The sequence below is a fragment of the Lepidochelys kempii genome, chromosome 18, assembly GCF_965140265.1.
Source record: "Lepidochelys kempii isolate rLepKem1 chromosome 18, rLepKem1.hap2, whole genome shotgun sequence".
NCBI lineage: Eukaryota > Metazoa > Chordata > Testudines > Cheloniidae > Lepidochelys > Lepidochelys kempii.
Genome location: NC_133273.1, coordinates 18,968,492 through 18,990,467, shown reverse-complemented (window position 1 = coordinate 18,990,467; position 21,976 = coordinate 18,968,492). Strand labels below are relative to the sequence as shown.

At 40.2% G+C, this 21,976-nt stretch overlaps 1 protein-coding gene across 11 annotated transcripts in view; it reads left to right on the top strand.

Moving 5' to 3' along the window:
- Positions 1-21,976, top strand: part of CFAP74 (cilia and flagella associated protein 74) — a 117,698-nt gene that overhangs the window by 51,584 nt on the left and 44,138 nt on the right. For 9 of the 11 annotated variants that reach the window (XR_012155532.1, XR_012155530.1, XR_012155531.1 and 6 more), the window contains 8 exons: positions 4,557-4,623; positions 5,138-5,227; positions 10,246-10,419; positions 11,766-11,943; positions 17,166-17,278; positions 19,139-19,261; positions 20,170-20,291; positions 21,347-21,433. Coding sequence is in view for 8 of the 11 variants with exons in the window: in XM_073316515.1 (XP_073172616.1) it covers positions 4,557-4,623; positions 5,138-5,227; positions 10,246-10,419; positions 11,766-11,943; positions 17,166-17,278; positions 19,139-19,261; positions 20,170-20,291; positions 21,347-21,433 (954 nt within the window). In the remaining 3 variants the exon portion in view is untranslated. The remainder of the gene's footprint in view (positions 1-4,556; positions 4,624-5,137; positions 5,228-10,245; positions 10,420-11,765; positions 11,944-17,165; positions 17,279-19,138; positions 19,262-20,169; positions 20,292-21,346; positions 21,434-21,976) is intronic. The other 2 variants (XM_073316517.1, XM_073316513.1) reach the window with 1 other exon arrangement.

Here is a 21,976-nt window from a genome sequence, read left to right as displayed (position 1 = left end):
CCCAATTAGGCACCTCAATAATTGGTCAGATTTTCAAAGGAGCCTGGCATCCAGCAAACTGAGCACTTTTGAAAATCTGACTATTTACTTAGGTTCCTACAGGGGAGTTGATTTTTCTTTTTTCTCTGAAAATCTGGTTCCAGTTGTGGGTGCTGAGCATTTGAAAATCTGGCTGATGTAGGGTAACAGATTCCTGCTCCAAATATCTTGCAAGCTAAATAAACAGACAAAAGAGTGAGGAGGGATGGGGCATGAGAATTATCTGACTTTTTGTTTTATCTAAAATCATTAATATTCCATGCCAGTGTGAGGGGAAAAAATTACATGGTCTTGCAAAATGAGGATTAAGAGAATATTAGTAAATCTAACATGCCCATCTCTGTAGTATCTGATAGTGATCGTGAACAAGGGGCTAATCCAAAGCTCATTGAAGTCAATGGAAAGACTCCTATTCGCTTCAGTGGGCTTTGGTTCAAGCCTTAATTAATACTTCTATTGTTTCTTACTTAATATATCAGGCACTTTGAAAAAGGCAAAGAACCGCTCTGGTAATTAGCGAAAAGGGACCTGAGTTTCTGTCTGGGCTACCGAAAGGGATTTTACATTAACATAGGCAAAAAAATTTCTGTCAGCTGCCATCCTCTGTGGTATGGCTCAGGTTAACTTCCTGATTATTGGTAGTTCATATGAAAGGCTAAGATGAAAAGAGCTGATGAAATAAAGGAATAGAAATCTTTACAACAAAGATCATTTAAATAGAAATTTCTAGGGATGTCTACATCAATTCTTTAACATAATTTTGATAATAGATTATGTAGCAAAATATTTTGTCCAGTTGGGACAGATTCCAATAAACGACTATATTGATAAATTCCTTTGTATACCTATGAATCAGCAAATGAGAGCATCCTAGGTCTGTTTCTTTTTAAGCATGGGCTAATCTTAGATTAAGATGTTCTGAACCCAAGAATTCAGTAACTTTAATTTAAAAAAATACCAAGGAAATATCACATTTATTTGGAACTCTATTAAACCAAACAAAAGAAGACCAAATATAATCAGGCTTAAAAGTGAAAAAAGCCAGCATTGTGTGTGTAAATGCTATTTATTAACAGATGAAACAGCTTGAACCAAACTTGCTTGCTTTGCATATAATTGAATTTAAAAGTTGCCAACTCTTCAGGCTAACCTGAGGAAATAGTTTCTGTCATTGATGTTTCTGTTGTACCCCAGTGAAGTGACACAAAATATTGCCCACTGAAATGAACAAGTCATGTTAATACAATAACTGATTTCATACTCGAGAGATTCTATTTTACAGCTCACTGCCCTCTGCCACTTTGTAGTGATAGGCTGTGCTTTGAATTTCTAGCCGCCTCAATAAGATAAGCCATGGTGCTTAACAAACCAACCCCCATCCTTTCAGTCCCTACAACAGTGTATTGGAATATCAACAAGATACAGTTACTGAGTGAGCACAACCTCCTTGAGAGCTAAAAGTTCTGAATTCAATCTGCTGTAGAAGCTCTTGTTAAATTTTACCTCTTGCTTTCAAATATCCTTCTCAGTACAGCCTTTCATGGCCCTTTGCAATTTTAATTTAATTTAACACATTTTGAATTAGAAATAGGACATTTGACTCTATTGACTAGTTTAAGCTATTGCAGTGTCTTGAACATTGTCACATTCATTGTTAAAGGGGAAGAGGTTGGATGCTGAACAATTTAGTCACAGACTCATGGAGAAACAGATGCAAATTTGACCCCAGTTCAAGAAAGCACCTAAGCACATGCTTAATTTTAAACATGCTTAAGTGCTTTCCTGAATAGGAGTCTAACTTTATGCCAGCTTTGGAGTCTACTGTACATTGATCTAAAATTTGAACCAATTATTTTAACTATTAAGACTTCTTAATTAAAATTAAATGAATACACTTTTTTATGGATTAGGAAAGCCATTTTCTTACACATCTTTGGATGCTCTTGAGGATTGGTTATTTTTTTTCTTTATTTAGCATGTTCATTGAATTGCATATTTAATTCAACATTTCTGATATGTGATTGAAATATAAATTACAACTTGCTAAAAATCCTAAATCTTACCTTGGTATAATAGGTTTGTCAAAGTACCTTCCAATTTCAAATTAAGCTTCAGGTACTGTGAGCAAAGTACGTTAATGCAGTTTTTGGGAAACTGCATGGAAAAATGTCTGAATTAATTTAGGTTTCAAAAACTAAATTATACTCTTTCCCCTTACATTTACCAAGTAGCTAGCTAGAAATTTTACCTATATATCTTTTTTCCAATAAGACTGTGTAAGATAATATACTAATTGCTTGTACAGCACAGATCACGTTTGTAAAAGAGGCTGTGTAATGCTTTACCTTATCTCAAGTAGAAAGCCATAGATTAATAATTTATTACTCCAACCAATTTTTGCCAAGCATTCGGAAACTACTGAGTAAATCAAAGCTGTCTTAATAGCTGACTTACCTACCTTCCCTTAAGAGAGTCGCACATGTGGATTTTCTTCCACTGTTAGAATTTTTTCATAAGGCAGGCAGTTATATACTTTGTGTTTTAAAAATAATACTAGTGATAGAGAGTATTTCCACCAAAGGACAGCTATGTTCTCATGCTAATGGACATACTACACTGCACATGGGAGTCATCAATCAATGAGCAAGTTCAAAACAAACCCGTTTATAACTAGAATATGTGTTCCAATTATATGGGTTGTATGCATGCACACATGGCCCATGGCAGCATGGAGTGTCTCCCTCGCTGCTACTTCTAGCTATTGCCAGGTCAAACTGCCTCAGGCAGTTGCTACTCCCTCATGGGCAGATCTGAGGGCCAGTGGATCCAAGGAGTTCACAGACCCCTGACCCACCACTGGGAGTCCTCATCCCTCTATATGTTCCCACAGAGTAGTCTGCCCAGGAGCTCAGCACACAAAGGGTAGCTCTGGAGTCATCCTGGACATGATCCTGCATCATCCAGGTTAATGGGAGTTTTTTCATTGACTTGAATAGGAGCAGACTCAAAACCCCATGTAGCTACCCATATGGAAAAGGGCTGTAGAACTCAATATGGATGTAACCAACATGGTTCCTTAGATATTACTCCAAAAGCCTCTAGAATGTAAGAGTCTTAAAGAGAGACATTCTGTAGAATTCTATAGCAGGGACAGAATTCTCCATTAAGTTTTATAGGACCATTCAAAACCCCAGTTTGAAAGGATCTCAGTTTCTATAATATCCTGTAGGAATTTTCCATAAGGGACTCCATAGCTGTCCACACTACTCTCCCTCATCACACACACACACACACGAACTGCAATAATGCAGACGTGTTTAGGGGTGCAAGGAGATACAGTGTGAATGAATGTACGTAATATGGTGAAGTAGTAAACATTGCAGATGTTTGGACCTTGATGTTGATTACTCTCCAATGAAAGGTCATCATCTTTGCCATTTACAGGCTGCACTGGCTGAATTTAGGCTACCTTTGCGGTTGAGGGTCCTTGCTAAGAGCGAAGATTAGTCCAGCAAACTTTCTCTAGACTGTAAGCATGTTTCAACCCCAGAACCTTGAATGGTGTTCCCTTTTTTCAAGTGTGATTGGAGGAGGATTTTTTTAAAATGTGCCTTTAATAAGATTAGTTTTTCTTATGATTTAAGGTGTGTTTCTAACAGTGCCAAGATAGTCCAGCTTGCCTGGGAATTCCCCTTACTAATAATATCCAGTTATTTCATTTGCTTAGTTTCCATCTTCTCTGGCATGTTGCCAGAACAGACCCTCAGCTGTGACTCACTAGCAGTACTTAGAATGCAGCAGCTAGATTTCTTGTCTCATAAATCCTGTTTCAGTCACAATTGAAAAGAAGTTTAATGGTCTCACTGAAGTCCCTGGTGGACTTTTTGTTCACATCACAAAGACCGTAAAATATGGCACAATTTGAAATGACTGGCAACTTCTACTCAGAGGATAAGATATAAATGTTGCTGTCTGTACAATTTGCAACAGACAACACATACTGTAATGTTGTGTAGTCAGCTTGCAACTGCATGGTTCTTTTTAATTTATCTCTTTTTTTCCTTGCTCTGGAACTTGATTAGCAGAGGTATTACAGGTCAGGATGCTCAACAGACACATGTAGATATTAGGAGAAGCTGTGTCCTTGTAGCTAGAACAGGGGACTGCAGTCAAAAGACTTAGGTTCTATTCTTGACACTGCTACTGGTACTTTGTATGATCTTGGGCTAATCACTTCACCCCCAATGCCTCAGTTTCCCCATCTGTAAAATGGGTACAATAACACTCGTCTTTTTAAAGCACTTTGAGATTTTCCAGTGAAAAGCTCTATACAAGTACAAAGTGTGATTATTTATTATTTCTCAATGTTTGCACAGCCTTTCACTGGCCTGTCACTCTTTCTGACTTGTGTGTAATAAATTCACCCAAGTAAAAATATGTAATTTTCCTGTGAATTTTGGGAACTGGATTTTGATATATAAATCTAACTCAGTGTCATACATTTATGATCTGCACAGCTTTGATCCACCTGGCCAGATGTCTGCTGGAATGTCATGTGAAGTGGTGGTCACATTTAAACCAATGGTAAGTGCACTTTATGCAGCAATTATAATACAGATACGTTAGTTACAGGATGGTGTGAATAATAGTGTTATCCACCCACCTAATTTGATAATAGTATCATTTTAGTCCGATTTTGTTTATTGTTAGAAAGGAAACAAAGATAATTACAACCTTAAAAATAATATTCTAATTTAACTATCTTGCACACCACACACTGGCATTTTCTAGTGCAATATTTGTTTATAACTCCAAGTATTAAGTATATCTGTAGCATGTATTCTCAGGCTGAAAATTGCTCCAAACTGGAACATATTAGATGTTACCTCCTGAAATAAGTTAGATAATTACGAAAAAAAGATTGCAGTTACATAGAAACCTAGACACACTAAAATTATGTTACAGTATCGAACCTTAAGAATGTATTTATTTCTTCTTTACTGTAATTAGTTTATTTATTAACTTGTTCAGATGACTAAAGATTTAATGTTTAATCTGTTTAGATGCATCATTAATTTTTTTAAATTATTTTGTTTAGATAAATGAAGTTCTTGAAGGAAAAGTCACATTTTTGGCTCAGAATGGTTCCTTTTCCATTCCACTGAAATGTACAACCAAGAGATGTGTGGTAAGTCAACTTTTTTAACTTTAAATACTTTGGATGAGAGAGTCCAGTGTAAGAGCAAAATGAATATAAATATTAGTGAGAATACTTAGAAATGTATACACTTCACTTATTCCTCTCTGTCTAAAGTACTCTTTTGCCATAATGATTCATTCCTGAATAGATTCTTCTATGAAAGTGCAGCATTACTATTAGCATATTTCATAAAGATTTGTTTATAGTTTGTTTACTAACATGCTTACAAAGAACCTTACAATGTCCAACATTTGTGCCTAGTAGATGCATTGTTATATTTTGAGTTAAACAAGAAATGCTGTTTTTTTAAAGTCTCCGGCCCCAAACTCTACAGAGATTTATGCATGTGCTTATCTTTAAGCATGTGAGTACTCTACTCTAACTGGAGTCAGTGGGACTCTTACTACTACTATTTATTAATTATGTGCAATACAGAAGTGCCTAGGTCCCCTAGTCATGCACAAGGATCCCATGGGGCTAGGGGCTGTACAAACACAGAACAAACAGATGTTCTGCCTCCAAAGAGCTTACAAGGTACTCATGTGCTTATAGTTAAAATCTGTTAAAATTATAGTTAAGCCTTTATCATTTGGGTCCTCTAATTAACATGCAAAAAGGGTAGGTAAATGCGTGGTACATGTAGCCAACACCCATTACTTTTCCTTCTTGTTTTATTTTGAACATAACAATACAACATGTATTTCATATTTTACTGGATGTGAAAATAACTTATTGTATGAGAAGACGTGCTATCTTACACATTACAATCAAACGCTGAGGGTTTCACTGAGACCTTTAAAAAATCACTTTAACGTATACAGCTCACTATGAGCTGTGACCTTAACTTCCAGTGGAAACCAGTTGGGAGTTGTTTTAAAAATTGTGGCACAATATGACAGGAGAGGGGAAAAGATGTTCAAAGTCACAAACAGAAGTTGCGTACCTTACTTCCTTACGTTTCTTTGAAAATCCAGCCTATGTCTAGGAAATTGTTCATAAGCTTAGCTTTCCATTTAGACAAAAAAAATCATATAACATCTTTAGATCCCTCCATCTATTCATAATAAAACTTATAAACTATCTCTCCTTACGCAAAGTGTCAGCCTTTAGAAAAATTTTAAACCTGGTTTTAAATGAGGAACATATACCTATTATATTTAAGCTATGACACACCGTATTTTCACAGGAGGCACTAGTTTTTCTTAAGTGGGGGCATTTGATTTCTCATGGGCTACTTTGAAGAATGTACTTTGGCAGAGCAGCAGCTCTTTTGAAACTTCCTTATCAGATAAGTGAAGATATATCAGTCACAAGATTGCATCACAGACCAAAAAAGATGGGGATAAACAATGTGTGCCTACAGACTGACACTAAACAAATCTAGACACTGGATGGAAATGGGTATGCAGGATGATTTTTCCAATATAGCAGTCACTGAGGAATCGGTTGCAAATACAAAATTTGGAGTATTCCTAGTAGTCCTTTTAGCAGCCCAAACAGGTATAAAAAGGATTTAGACACAAGAGAAATATCCTGGAGTAGAACTGGGCAAATTATAGATTTTTCAGTTCATTGGCAATTCTAAAATAAATAAATAAATAAAATTAATTATTTTAAAGTTGTGTCAGATCAAACCAAAAAGGAAATTTTTCAAAAATTTTCCATGAATCAAAGAGTTGAAAAAAATTCATTTCAGCTTGAACAAAAGGTTTCATTTTGGTTGAACATTTTTTTAAAGTTTAATTTTAAAAATAAAATTAAAGGAAATTTCAAAATGAAAAATTATTTTGAACCAAAAAAAATGTAAACATTTCATTTTGAAAATATCAAAATGTAATGGTTTGATTTGAAGGGTTTTGGGGTTTTTTTCTTGACTTAAAATGTTAGGCAAAAACAATGTGAATCTGCAAAATGTTTCCACGTTTTCAAATCTGCATCTTTTGCTGAAAAAAGTTTCAGTCGAAAACATTTGTTTTGCTCTAGCTTGGAATTTTTAGTATTGTTGTTAAAATTCAGAAAAGTTTGAGTTTGGATTGTTTAAGTTCCTTTATTGTATTTCACATTGAGAGCTCAGCAGACAGCAAGTTTTACTCCGAGATAGTGGAACAAAGCAAAAATAATCAAATACATAGAAGAGGAAAAATAAGAAAATAGAAACTGTGAAAAGAAATGCAGTGTATTATTCAGGAAGTCCTCAATCTAGTAAACCACTTAACCATGTGCTTAAATTTAAGCACATGAGAAGTCATTTTGACTTCAGTAGGATTACTTGATACTGAAAGTGGAGCATGTACTAAGGGCATGGCTACACTGGAAACTTCAAAGCGCTGCCGCGGGAGCGCTCCTGCGGCAGCGCTTTGAAGCGCAAGTGTGGTTGTGCGCGAGTGCTGCGAGAGAGCTCTCCCAGCGCTCCTGGTAATCCACCTCCGTGAGGGGATTAGCTCAGAGTGCTGGGAGCATGGCTCCCAGCGCTCGAAGCCTGTCCACACTAGCGCTTTAAAGCACTCCGACGTGCTGCGCTCAGGGGGGTGATTTTTCGCCCTCCTGAACCAACATGTTAGAGCGCTATAAAATGTAAGTGTAGACAAGCCTGAAGGGCAGGGCTACACTTGCAGATGTAGAGCGCTTTGAGTTAAACCAGCCTTTGTAGAGCGCAGTAGGGAAGTGCTGTAGTCTGTCCACACTGACAGCCGCAAGCGCACTGGCATGACCACGTTAGCAGCTCTTGCAACGGCTACAGAGAGCAGTGCATTGTGGTAGCTATCTCAGCATGCAAGCGGCTGCAACGTGCTTTTCAAATGGGGGGGAGTGTGACAGGGAGTGTGTTGTGTGTATGTAGGGGGGGAGAGTGGGTTTTTGGGGGGCTGAGACCAGGTCAGCATGCTGTCTTGTAAGTTCAGACAGCAGCAGACTCCCCCTTCCCCCTCCCCAGCCTCTCTCTCTCTCTCTCTCTCTCTCTCTCTCATACACAGCATTCCACAGTAATGGTTTGCTTTGTCTTGGAGCAGATAAGCAGCCGGCTGTCAGAAACAGAGCTTTCAAAGGGCATATCCTCATTCCTGCAGTGATTCCAAAACAATGACAAGAGTGGCCACTTGACTTAAGGGGATTATGCGATGTTTCTGGAGGCTGATCAGACCGCAGTAATGTAACACCTCGTTCACACTGATGCCCGGGTGTTTCAGCCAAGGCGCACCAAGTGTTAATCTTCTCGCCGAGGTGGAGTACCTGGAGCACTCTAACCGCAGAGTCAGAGCGCTCTACATGCCTTGCCAGTGTGGAAGGGTAGTGGAGCTAGGACACCCAGGGCTGCTTTAAAGCGCTTTAACTCGCAAGTGTAGCCAAGCCCTAAGTCCATCATTTTTCTTCAACAAAAGGTGCTTCTTCTAATCATCCCTCTGTTCCCTACAAGTCAAGGTAAAAAAGTCAACCCTTGAAATGAGCAACTTTTTGTTGATTTCCCATAGCCATGAACACAGACACTGTCTTTATGAGTTGCTGGGGGTGCTCGACCCCTGCTCCATCCCAGGCCCCGCCCCCATTCCATCCCTTCTCCCAACCCCCCACCCCTGCCCCATTCCACCGCTCCCACAAGCGCACCCCACCCTTGCTCCTGCCCCTCTTGCCAGCACCTCCTGGGTGGGTGGGAGGCACTGGGAGAGAGGGGAGGAGCTGATAGTCAGGGCCACCGGAGGGTGGGAGGTGCTGGGGGGAAGGAGGAGCTGATTGGGGGGGCTGCCAGTGAGTGCTGAACACCCACTATTTTTTTCCATGGGTGCTCCAGCGCTGGAGCACCCATGAGTTGGTGCCTATGGCCATGAATACTGGTATTAAATATCACCGTAGTGCCTGATTCAGAACTTCACCCCTGACTTGGCAGCAAATTGCCAGTAAATAAATTGCCTAATAAATCAGCTGCTCTAATATCTATTTGCTACTAAATGTGAAATTTAGCAGCACAGCAAACCCATAAGAAAATATCTCAGTGATCATAAAGCCTTTGAGTTGTGTATATGGATTTGAAAGAGCAGATGGCCAGTTGTCTGCTATCATGGATTCAATGATTTTCCAGGCCATTACAGTTGTGTACATTCTCTATTTCACATAACTAGAGTCCTTGTCAACCAAAGTAATTTTCCTATGTCTTTGCTTCATTTAAAGTTGCCTCTTATAAAACGGATTTGTTTTCCATCCCTTTCAAAAGAAATAACACTTTCTATGGGAAAGGGTCCGTGGAAGCTTTAAAGAAAGATGCGGAAAGGGGAAAGATCTGAACTATAGCAACTTTAAAATTTTACGAATTGAAGTGTAAATTGTATAAAGAAACACTCTGTATGCTTTAAAAGTTTGTGGGAATTCAGCCCACTGTGGTCTGCTAGCAGATTGAAGGTTAACAAGTTTTACAAAAGAAAGACTCATTCTCTTCAGCCACGTGATGCTTGAAACTATTTCATATGCCTCTTCCATAAACTTAATTACAAGATCAATGAAAATTCCACCTCTACTAATGAGTCATTATAAGGTTAAAGCTGTTATAGACCTAACAAGCTAGAATGTGTCACAAATTGATTGCGAGTCAATACAATACATTGGACACTCTTCTTTTCCAGCAAGATAAGTCCAACTAATTGTGATATAAAAAGCACAACAGGGCCAAATTCTGCCCTGAAAACCAATGTATAAATACAGAATAACTCCCTGGATTTCATGGGAGTTACCACAGATTTATGCAATGATGTAACTAATCGCAGAATCTGGCCAACTGTTTCCAGCATCATTTAATGGAGTGAAAGGAAAGTTGTTCACTTTAATATGACTTTGTTGTTCAGATGGGTTGGCTTCTACACAAAAGACAGAAGAGTGCCCATAATTTGTGTCATTATTTGACATTGTCTTTGAAGAGGTAATAAGGACTTTCAAGTCTTATGCTGAAAATGGTAGATGTTCATTTAATTGACATTACTGACTATCTAGGACAGCAGTAATTATGGTTTTTCTCCTTACAGCTGGCACTAGATAAAGAGCTCATTGACTTTGGCACTCACGTGGTGGGGGAGACAATTTCACGGATGATCATCCTAACAAACCGTGGCGCTTTGGGAACGAGATTTAAACTTCAGACATCAGCGGCTGACAATGGCACATGCACAACAACAGCGAAATCTTCCCTTGAAAGAATGGTGGGTCCAAGGGCATTTCATCAGACTGATTTAGACACTCTAGCCAGTAGAGCTTGTTAGATTTGAAAAACAGTTATGCAACATTGACAAACGCAAGCATTCAAAAATAGAGTCTGAGCATCCCAAAATATCATGGAATCAGTTTAAAAATTATAAAAAAAAATTAAAATAATACATTTGGGGTTTTCTGAGCATTTCAGGTATACACAAGTCACATTTTCATTCTTTCCTCTGCAACCACAAAGTTAGACGCTTATTTTTTTTAAAAAAAAAGAAAGCTGGGATAATTAGTTGATTCCAGGGTGGCATTTCCAGTGAATCTTTTTTTTTTTTCCTCCAGTGCGGTTTTAAAAAAAATCATACCATCAATCTTATCATGCCCTGTAACTGCTGTCTTGATTAAAAAAAAAAAAAAAAAAGTTTACATTTTAACAATGTTGTTAAAGTCCCACAGTAAATCAATGGGACAATTTGAGGATATTTCATCTGATTTTTTTTAATCAGCCCTATCTTTAGCTTCTTCTTCTTATATATTAGAGTTTAATTGGCTCCAAGGTATTTCAAAACTAATCTCTTTTTTAAATTTGAAGAAAGTGATAGACCTGTTATAAGAGAGACTGTCAAACATAATGTACAATAAAACTGCTGAGCTGACTCTTCACCATGGTTTTCCACTCTAATTCTATAATATAAAAGTGTTATTCATATAAGAAAATTGACTATTTAGAAATGACACCTTCTGAATTCACAACTCCTTGTCTATATTCTCTTTCATATCCCCTTTCTTTGCTAACTAAAACAAAGTTTTATCACTCTTTATTCCAGTGCAAATCCAGAACACCTTAACAAGTAATATGGATTCTATACATTAGCAGCAGACTTGCCCAGTTTCAAATGCAGAGTCTTTATCACTGGTAACAAGCTATGCTTGACTCAGATCCAAGGCTGAATTTTCCGCTTTGGCAGTTAAAGAAAAGCACCTGTTTACTTGTATGTTTTCGGAAATTTGTTATGAAGTCCTTGAGAACCAATACACAATGTCAATTTTCCTGAGTCATTTTTCTGAACACAGTCGCTCAATGTTCTAGTGAACTGTGCTCACTATATCAGTTCTGTTTCTGAGCAGCAATAATTGCATCCTACCGCCAATAAACCTGTAGTATAAAGAAGTGTGCACTTTGTATGGAACGCACAGTGCATTTTCTCCACACACAATATATAATGTAGATAGATAATAAGGCTACTTCCTTTCGAAAAGTGGCAGATGGAATTGGAACTAGGTGCAATTAAGTTACATCTTGATATGTTTTATGTTTTAAAATCTTTTCTATAAATCATCTAATTAGGTTAGTCCTGCTTTAGATGGCATCACCTCTGAAGAGAGAGCCAGCAGCAGTCCTGTGGAATCATCTATATATGAAAACAAGGAACAAGTTTCTCCTGTCCATACTGAAGAAGTTACCCTACACATAAGCCTGCCTGAGAGCCAGAAGACTGAAAGCAGCCTGGGCAGCAGCCATATAGGTGAGACTATGGTTTTAGAAAATTGACCTTCTGCAATTTCTGAGGCTAAGCATTCTCCTAGCAGTTTCATTGGTTCACATAGGAGACTGGAGCTAAGATGCTTAGTAAACCTGCTCAATAAGTGAAACAAATAACCATTCCAGTAGTAATAGATGTTTTTGTTTGTATGCTGTCCCAACCTAAAGGCATCTGGGCACCACACAAAAGTGACTAAAAATAATGCACTGGCACTCTTGCATATACCAAAAGCAGTGGAGAATGTCCCCAACAACCTCACTCCTTATCAACTACTAACCTCAGGTAAAAACAAAATCCAACTGAGTTTTCCTGCAGAGACTACAAAATTGTTATCATTGTTCTTGTCTCATCAACTGAACACCCACCTTTCACAAGAGAACCACATGACAAGTTTATTTTTACAACCTATAATTTTAGGAACAAAATGACATACAGATGAAGCTCCTCAGACATTTTTCCTTTCATCTTTTAATCTTTATTTTGTGCTTTATAAGATTGGGGGGGGGGAGAGACTTACAGCCATTAATACAGATATTTAAGAAGCGAAGTGCTCCCAGTCATTCTGATCATTTTACCATTCTGATCAAAAGACACTGAAAATCATATAAAGATTTCTTTTTTTAATTAAAAAATGGATTTTGTGTTTTGAACCTAAAAGATTCAGTAACAGTTCTTTAGATTGTTTTGTTCCAATTATCATGCTCTCTCTACAACATACAATATCTGTATGCTGTCTTTTGGGTGAGATCTTAAACGTTAAGATCTTCTCTGTTCTCCATGCATATTAAAGATCCCATGACATATTGAGCATGATTTGCTAAGTTGGCCAAAATTACCCCTCTTACCCCAATTATGAAGTATGTGTAAGCCACACACCTCCCGGGTGTGGTGTTCTGTCTCATGTAGTGGCACTGAGACCACTTAGAGACACAGATGAATGAGTCTGCTCTACAGCCTTAACTAACAGCCATATGGCTTTTAGTTCATGCATTTAACTCCAGAGGTCCCAGGTTCAATCCCGCCAACGATGACCAGGGTCTGTTGGCATTACATGTGCAGTCACCGGCTGGTTACTGCCCCCACTCCAGACGTGGGTACTTTTCTTTGTGCAATATGAATATAGTTTGAGGCACTTTGGAATCTTTTAGGAGGGTAGATGCTATAATCAATCTAAAATAATCATTATTAAGGGAAGAAGGAGAATCTGGGGAACTACAGACCAGTCAGCCTCACCCCATTCCCTGGAAAAATCATGGAGCAGGTCCTCAAGGAATCCATTTTGAAGCACTTGGAGGGAGAATTCCCACAAACTTGGAGGGAGAAGAAGGTGATCAGGAACAGTCAACATGGATTCACCCAGGGCAAGTCATGCGTGACCAACCGCCAAGTGGAGCCAGAGTGAATGTGGAACCTGTTGTGGGGGGTGAATTTGGGCTGATCCTTTGTGCAGAGAATATTAGTGCCAGTAACTGAATATTGGATTGGGAGAATTGCAAAATAGTAAGAGTCAGATGTTCGGCTGGTATAAACTGGTGTCAAACGTCCGATGTTATCCCGATGAAGAATATTGGACTTCAGAAAAGCAGACTTTGACAACCTAGGGAACTGATGGGCAGGATCCCCTGGGAGAATAACATGAGGGAGAAAGGCGTCCAGGAGAGATGGCTGTATTTTAAAGAATCCTTATTGAGGTTACAGGGACAAACCATCCCAATGTGTCGAAAGAATAGTAAATATGGCAGGCGACCAGCTTGGCTTAACGGTGAAATCCTAGAGGATCTTAAACATAAAAAAGAAGCTTACAAGAAGTGGAAGGTTGGACATATGACCAGGGAAGAGTATAAAAATATTGCTCGGGTATGTAGGAATGAAATCAGGAGGGCCAAATCGCACCTGGAGCTGCAGCTAGCGAGAGATGTCAAGAGTAACAAGAAGGGTTTCTTCAGGTATGTGGGCAACAAGAAGAAAGCCAAGGAAAGTGTGGGCCCCTTAATGAATGAGGGAGGCAACCTAGTGACAGAGGATGTGGAAAAAGCTAATGTACTCAATGCTTTTTTTGCCTCTATCTTCACTAACAAGGTCAGCTCCCAGACTGCTGCGCTGGGCATCACAACATGGGGAATAGATGGCCAGCCCTCTGTGGAGAAAGAGGTGGTTAGGGACTATTTAGAAAAGCTGGACGTGCACAAGTCCATGGGGCCGGACAAGTTGCATCCGAGAGTGCTAAAGGAATTGGCGGCTGTGATTGCAGAGCCATTGGCCATTATCTTTGAAAACTCGTGGCGAACGGGGGAAGTCCCGGATGACTGGAAAAAGGCTAATGTAGTGCCAATTTTTAAAAAAGGGAAGAAGGAGGATCCTGGGAACTACAGGCCAGTCAGCCTCACCTCAGTCCCCGGAAAAATCATGGAGCAGGTCCTCAAGGAATCAATCCTGAAGCACTTACATGAGAGGAAAGTGATCAGGAACACTCAGCATGGATTCACCAAGGGAAGGTCATGCCTGACTAATCTAATCGCCTTCTATGATGAGATTACTGGTTCTGTGGATGAAGGGAAAGCAGTGGATGTATTGTTTCTTGACTTCAGCAAAGCTTTTGAGACGGTCTCCCACAGTATTCTTGTCAGCAAGTTAAGGAAGTATGGGCTGGATGAATGCACCATAAGGTGGGTAGAAAGTTGGCTAGATTGTCGGGCTCAATGGGTAGTGATCAATGGCTCCATGTCTAGTTGGCAGCCGGTGTCAAGTGGAGTGCCCCAGGGGTCGGTCCTGGGGCCGGTTTTGTTCAATATCTTCATAAATGATCTGGAGGATGGTGTGGATTGCACTCTCAGCACATTTGCGGATGATACTAAACTGGGAGGAGTGGTAGATACGCTGGAGGGCAGGGATAGGATACAGAGGGACCTAGACAAATTGGAGGTTTGGGTCAAAAGAAATCTGATGAGGTTCAATAATAAGTGCAGGGTCCTGCACTTAGGACGGAAGAACCCAATGCACAGCTACAGACTAGGGACCGAATGGCTAGGCAACAGTTCTGCGGAAAAGGACCTAGGGGTGACAGTGGATGAGAAGCTGGATATGAGTCAGCAGTGTGCCCTTGTTGCCAAGAAGGCCAATGGCATTTTGGGATGTATAAGTAGGGGCATAGCGAGCAGATCGAGGGACGTGATCGTCCCCCTCTATTCGACATTGGTGAGGCCTCATCTGGAGTACTGTGTCCAGTTTTGGGCCCCACACTACAAGAAGGATGTGGATAAATTGGAGAGAGTCCAGCGAAGGGCAACAAAAATGATTAGGGGTCTGGAACACATGACTTATAAGGAGAAGCTGAGGGAACTGGGATTGTTTAGCCTGCAGAAGAGAAGAATGAGGGGGGATTTGATAGCTGCTTTCAACTACCTGAGGTGGTTCCAGAGAGGATGGTTCTAGACTATTCTCAGTGATAGAAGAGGACAGGACTAGGAGTAATGGTCTCAAGTTGCAGTGGGGGAGGTTTAGGTTGGATATTAGGAAAAACTTTTTCACTAGGAGGGTGGTGAAACACTGGAATGCGTTACCTAGGGACGTGGTAGAATCTCCTTCCTTAGAAGTTTTTAAGGTCAGGCTTGACAAAGCCCTGGCTGGGATGATTTAATTGGGGATTGGTCCTGCTTTGAGCAGGAGGTTGGACTAGATGACCTCCTGAGGTCCCTTCCAACCCTGATATTCTATGATTCTATGATGTTCACATTCACGGATGACACTAAGCTTGGGTACGATGGAGGGTAGGGATAGGGTCCAGAGTGACCTAGACAAATTGGAGGATTGGGCCAAAAGAAATCTGATGAGGTTCAAGGAGGACAAGTGCAGAGTCCTGCACTTAGGACAGAAGAATCCCATGCACTGCTACAGGCTGGGGACCGACTGGCTAAGAGGCAGTTCAGAAGAGGCCCTGGGGATTACAGTGGATGAGAAGCTGGATATGAGTCAACAGTGTGCCCTTGTTGCCAAGAAGGCTAACTGCATATTGGGCTGCATTAGTAGAAACATTGCCAGCAGATCAAGGGAAGTGATTATTCCCCTCTATTTGGCACTGGTGAGGCCACATCTGGAATATTGTGTCCAGTTTTGGGCCCCCCCACTACAGAAAGGATGTGGACAAATTGGAGAGAGTTCAGCGGAGGGCAACGGAAATGATTAGGGGGCTGGAGAACATGACTTACAAGGAGAGGCTGAGGGAATTGGGCTTATTTAGTCTGCAGAAGAGAAGAGTGAGGGGGGATTTGATAGCAGCCTTCAACTGCCTAAAGGAGGGTTCCAAAGAGGACGGAGCTAGGCTGTTCTCAGTGGTGGCAGATGACAGAACAAGAAGCAGTGGTCTCAAGTTGCAGTGGGGGTGGTCTAGGTTGAATATTAGGAAAATCTATTTCACTAGGAGGGTGGTGAAGCACTGGAATGGTTGCCTAGGGAGGTGGTGGAATTTCCATCCTTAGAGGTTTTTAAGGCCCGGCTTAACAAAGCCCTGGCTGTGATGAGTTAGTTGGGGTTGGTCCTGTTTTGAGCAGGGGGGACTGAATGACCTCCTGAGGTCTCTTCCAACTCTAATCTTCTATGATTCTATGTTTATATCTGTGCTGAGTATGAATCAGCTAATGGTCCAAAATGCAGCAGCACATCATGCTTGCAACACAGGTTTTACTGAAAACATCACGCTGATATTCTGCTCTCTGCACTCCCTATTGGATCCCCGCTGGATACAGAGTCCAATTCAAGCTCTGTGATTTGGGGCCCTTCATGGGATTGGACCCAGCTCCCTCTGGGATGAACCTGGCCACCTATCACAGCTACATTCCACTAGACCAATGAAACTCACCCAGTAGCGGGAGGCTCATAAGCGGGGAAGATAGAGCTATCACCTGACTAGAGCAAACTGTCGACTATGAACTCACTCTCAAACAAGATAAGTTAAGAACAACAACAGGTCTTGCTGCATTCTGAACATTTACAGTACGTCTTTAACCATTAAATTGTACCCTCTTCTCTCCTGATCATTCATATGAACAAAGAGAAATCATTTTCTAGATTCCCCCATAAATCCCCTCCTCAAAAACCTGACAGAAGATATGGGCCTTGTATTATTCCCCAGAACTCAAGGGACATGAGTTCTGATGCTTTTAACACAGAGTTAGTTACTCAGGCCAAACATCCGGTTTGTCTTTTAGAACAATTTAGTCAAGATGCATTAATCACCGAGGCAGATCTCGAGGCAGAAAATGCACAAAGCCCAGCAGAACCGCCACATGAAGAAGAACTCATTGAAATTACATTGGGCAAGGTAATGTTTTTACTGAGATATGTACGGACATTCAGCTAGTCCAATTCTTGAGCAAGGAACTGACCATGAACCAAATCCTGCATTCTTTACTCAAGCAAAACTTGCGTTGGTTTCAGTGTGAGCACTGATAAACCCATAAGGTTTCACTGTATCACATCACACTTAGTGTGGTTTTATTTTAGGCATTTTATATGTACAGCAGAACCTCAGAGTTATGAACTGACCAGTCAACCAGACCCCTCATTTGGAACCAGAGATGGGGGGGAAAGCAAATACTGTAAAGTGCAGTCCTGTGTTAAACTACTAAAAAATAAAGGGAAAGTTATAAAAAAGATTTGACAAAGGAAGGAAACTTTTTCTGTGCTTGAATCATTTAAATTAAGATGATTAAAAGCAGCATTTTTCTTCTGCATAGTCGTTTCAGAGCTGTATTAAGTCAATGTTCAGTTGTAAACCTTTGAAAGAACAACCATAAGATTTTGTTCAGAGTTACGAACACTTCAGAGTCATGAGCAACACCATTCCCGAGGTGTTCGTACCTGAGGTTTTACTGTATTTGGACTCCGTAGTTTGACCTACTTTACACTGCCTTTTTCTGCCTAAAATGTACCATATCCAGCTGTCAGGAAAGAGTCTACACCTATTTTATACTTTGCACCATTTCAATTTTGGGATCAGCTACTCTGTGTCTTCTATGCCTTTAAAAAATGTACAATGTTTTATGTAAAATTAAACCAAACATATTGTAGTCAGACTGGGGAATTTTCATTGAATTTCATCCCCTTTCATAGATTCATCATTATTTCATGGAATTTGCAAACATTCCCACAACTGTATGGGATGTGAAGTCTCATGCTTTCACTGAAATCAGGCCACAGTTTGCTGCTTTTATTTTTATTATTATTAATTATATTGTAGCAGCACTCAAAATGCTCTCGGCCTTGCACAGACTTAGCAAGACACAGTGCTTGGCTTAAAGAGCTTGCAATCTAGAAAGATTTGGCGGGGGTGCGGAAATTTACCCAGAGAGAGAGAAAGGAGATTATATATATATATATATATAAAAATAATATGGCCAGAGACAAGGTTTCAGATGAGAATGAATATGATGGCAGGAGGCTACCTAGGCTCCTCTCAACTGTGGATGCAGCCTATGTGAGATTGGGGGAAAGACAGTTGCCTCTGAATCCACTCAGAGAGAGGCTGGAAATCCCTGACTTATCCCTCACTCTCACTCTCAGCAGTAAGTGGTGTTGGCTGCTTTGGAGCAGGATTTCCACATGTCCTGGGCTTTACAAAACCCACCGTAGGTTGCAAGCTTCAGTTGGCTTCTGCTGCTCCCCTTGTGAAGGGGAGTAGGAGAGGCTGTTGAACCTGCTGTTGTTGAATTCAGTGGGAGGAAGAACAGGCCCGTGAGTGGTAGCACAAAAAAGCATTGCTTCATGTATCACTTACATGCCAGCCCAGATAGTGTGTATTCTATCCTCCTTCCATCAGAGGAGAGAACACATAACTCAGATGTCACACTTAGAGTCCATGGCTGAACACCCTTTGGAAATTGAAGGAACTCTGTGACTCAGATTAGGTGCTCAGTTTTTTGAAGGATCAAGCTCTTTAAGGTACTGTTGATACATTTTCTACTATGTCCAGCATAGTGCATTCAGTCTGACAATGGGATGAGCTATGTAACTATATAGATCAATATAACATATTTATATTGATATATCAGTATGTACAAAGTAATACAGTACAGGCTCAGATGCTACCAGGATAAGCACAGTGTACGGTCCTATATAGAACAGAATAATACAGCCAGATTTTAAATGAAAGTTAGTAACACTTTTTTTGCATCATGTTTAGGTTACAGAAGGTGAAATTGGACCCTTCAGCTCAATCGAACTTCAGATTATTTTTACTCCCTGTGTCCCTGGGGATGTACGTGCAGAGTTTGAGATTACATTTGACAACCCAAACTGCAAACCAGTGAGTGTTTCTAAGTGCCAGGGTCTGGTCCAACACACTGAAGAAAAGCAATTTTGACATCCTTCTATGTGTAACAAGAACTACAAGGGGTTGGGAGGTGGGGTTGAAGCTGCGGGAGAGGTTAGAGAAAAATAAGTTTATAGTCATCCTGAGAAAGGAGAGTGAAACCACACATAGAATGCATGATAACTGGGACAGGTGACAACTCTAATTACCACTACAACGTATTTTAATGCTACACTTTTATTTCAGGCCACACACTGCCTGGGTGTTCATCTTAGCAGTTTGGCAGAAAATCTACACTTAGTAGCAGGCTGTCTGCCCCAAACCTGGCACTGCCCCAAACCTGGCACTCCCCCAAATCCACAAAGAAGCAGCTCCACAAAAAGAGCTGCAGAGGAGTAGTCCAGACCCTCATGACTTTGTGGATACACTTCTTAGGAAGGAAGGAGTATTCCCTCTAGGACTGGGCTGAGTCCTTTGGTGGGGGGTCACTGTGGGAGCAGCTTGCACTGTGCTGACAATGATATAACTGTTTATCCCACAAACAGACTGCAGTCTCCAGGGTTATTAAACTTGTAGTGCTAAATTAAAAAAAAATCCTGTATTTTACGTAAAAATCTAAAATATTAGCCAGTATGACACTCATGTATGCCTTCTATCATGTGTGGACAAAAACTACTATAGTTTGTGTTTTATACTGGTAAGTGAAAGCTGCAACATTTTAATTTATAAAGGATATTTTCTTCATTGTGTTTACTTAAAATGTCTTTAATATTAATAATAGGATATATGATTCTGCTGTTTATCAGCACAAACCTAATTTTCCTTTATCCTGAATTGTTAGAAATTTTCAATGGCTTCTGGAAAGTAGTAACCATTATTAATTTGTATATTCAAATATATAGCTACACTTTTGTGTCATTGGAGTCTCTGTTGATGTGCCTGTTTGGGTGCCCAATCCAAATGTCGATCTAAAGATCTGTATGTACGACCGGCTCTATCAGGACTGTATCATTATTCAAAGCAGGTAAGCTATCCCATAATATATTCATGACTGGTTAATTAAAATAACTAAATAGTGAGATCATAACGAGTGACTTGTCTGAGAAGGGGAAAAAAATCAAAAGCATCAAACTAATAGGTAGTGAACTACACTAATATAGTGACCAGTAGTATTTGAATAATTTTTGTTTTAATAAAACCTCAGAACACCTAATCAGGCCTTCAAAATTTTCATCCTACCTTGAGTAGACTGAAAGTCTTTTTTTCCATTACCATCCATTGGCTTTTCAATCGTCTCCATTCAGGAAGGCAAATAACCACAACCATAAATACCACAAAATGGTTCCCCTATTGGCTATGTCGGCAGAGAAGCCAAGCACTCAGCAGGCATGAAGACTGAATTACCCCGTCATTTGAGGATTGAAGAACATTGGTTGGTCAGTGGGGGAAACTCGCACTGCTGCTGCATGTGTTGTACCTGGATGGAAGACTTCAGTCTCTAAGGCAGACACCCAGCATCTTTTGCCAGCATTAAATTCACACAATATATTTTAGGGAGGGAAGGATGTTAAGCTTATTATTTCATTATACATAAGTACATTTAGTCCGCCTGGGATAGCGTACGAAGTGCCTTGTATTTTTCATTGTTATTCTTCCCCTGGCTTTCCCCTGTAGTTACAATCAATGTCAGAACTAGAAGCCAGCCTCAGGCCAATCTGCCTCATAAGATCTATAGGGCAACCACCATGGAGGTCAAGCATACCTTTAAACAGATACTATAGTACTTCTGTATAGTATAAGCAAACCTGATATGGCCTGTCTGTTTCTAAAAGGGCCAGTTGTATTTCCCTTAACCCCCACTCCTAGCCTGTGAAGTTCTCACTCTATATTATTAGCTAGATATTTAATTAGTAGAGGTGTTTATAATACAGTGTTATGTGTCGGTCTTATTTCAATTTGGATATTGTTGGCTTTGGAAGAAAAGGCCTCCATTCTTTTGGTTAAAAGGTTCACAGCTGCCTTTGTTATTGTTTTTCTCTCCCACTTCTGGCTCTTCTGTGCAACACCTCCTCTGAGAAGGCATCCCATGAGGATCATGGTGCTGAAGGGTGGGAGTAGAACCAGCAGTAGCCTCCCCTTCAGATCCTGCTGCAGCAGAACATGGTTGTAAATGACTCCTCCTTACTAGTTTGTTAGGTTTAGTTTGTCACTAACTTTACTTGGGTGACTATTTTTTCCTGACTTCAGGGTACGTAGCAGAAAGTTAAAAGGAGAAAAAAATATTCTCATTCAGACTACAGGAGTTCAAAGCTTCCAATACACTTGGCATGATCCATGGGTCATTAATGTTCAGACTGTTGTGTAGCATTCTAGACATATTTTGGGAATATCTACACTGCAAAGAAAATAAAATCCATAGCAGCAAGTCTCAGAGCCGAGGTCAACTGACTCAGACTCACGGGGCTTGGGCTACAGGACAAAAAATAGCAGTATAGACATTCTTGCTTGGGCTGGAGCAAGAACCCCTCAGTGGGTTTCAGAGGCCAGGCCAAAATGTCTGCACTGCTACTTTTAGCCCGATAGCCTGACCCTGAGTCAGTTGATCTAAGCTCTGAGACTCACTGCCATAGGTTTTGGGTTTTTCTGGTGGTGTAGAGATACCCTTTGTTTCCTAGATACTTTATATACCTAGCATGACATCTTGTGGCT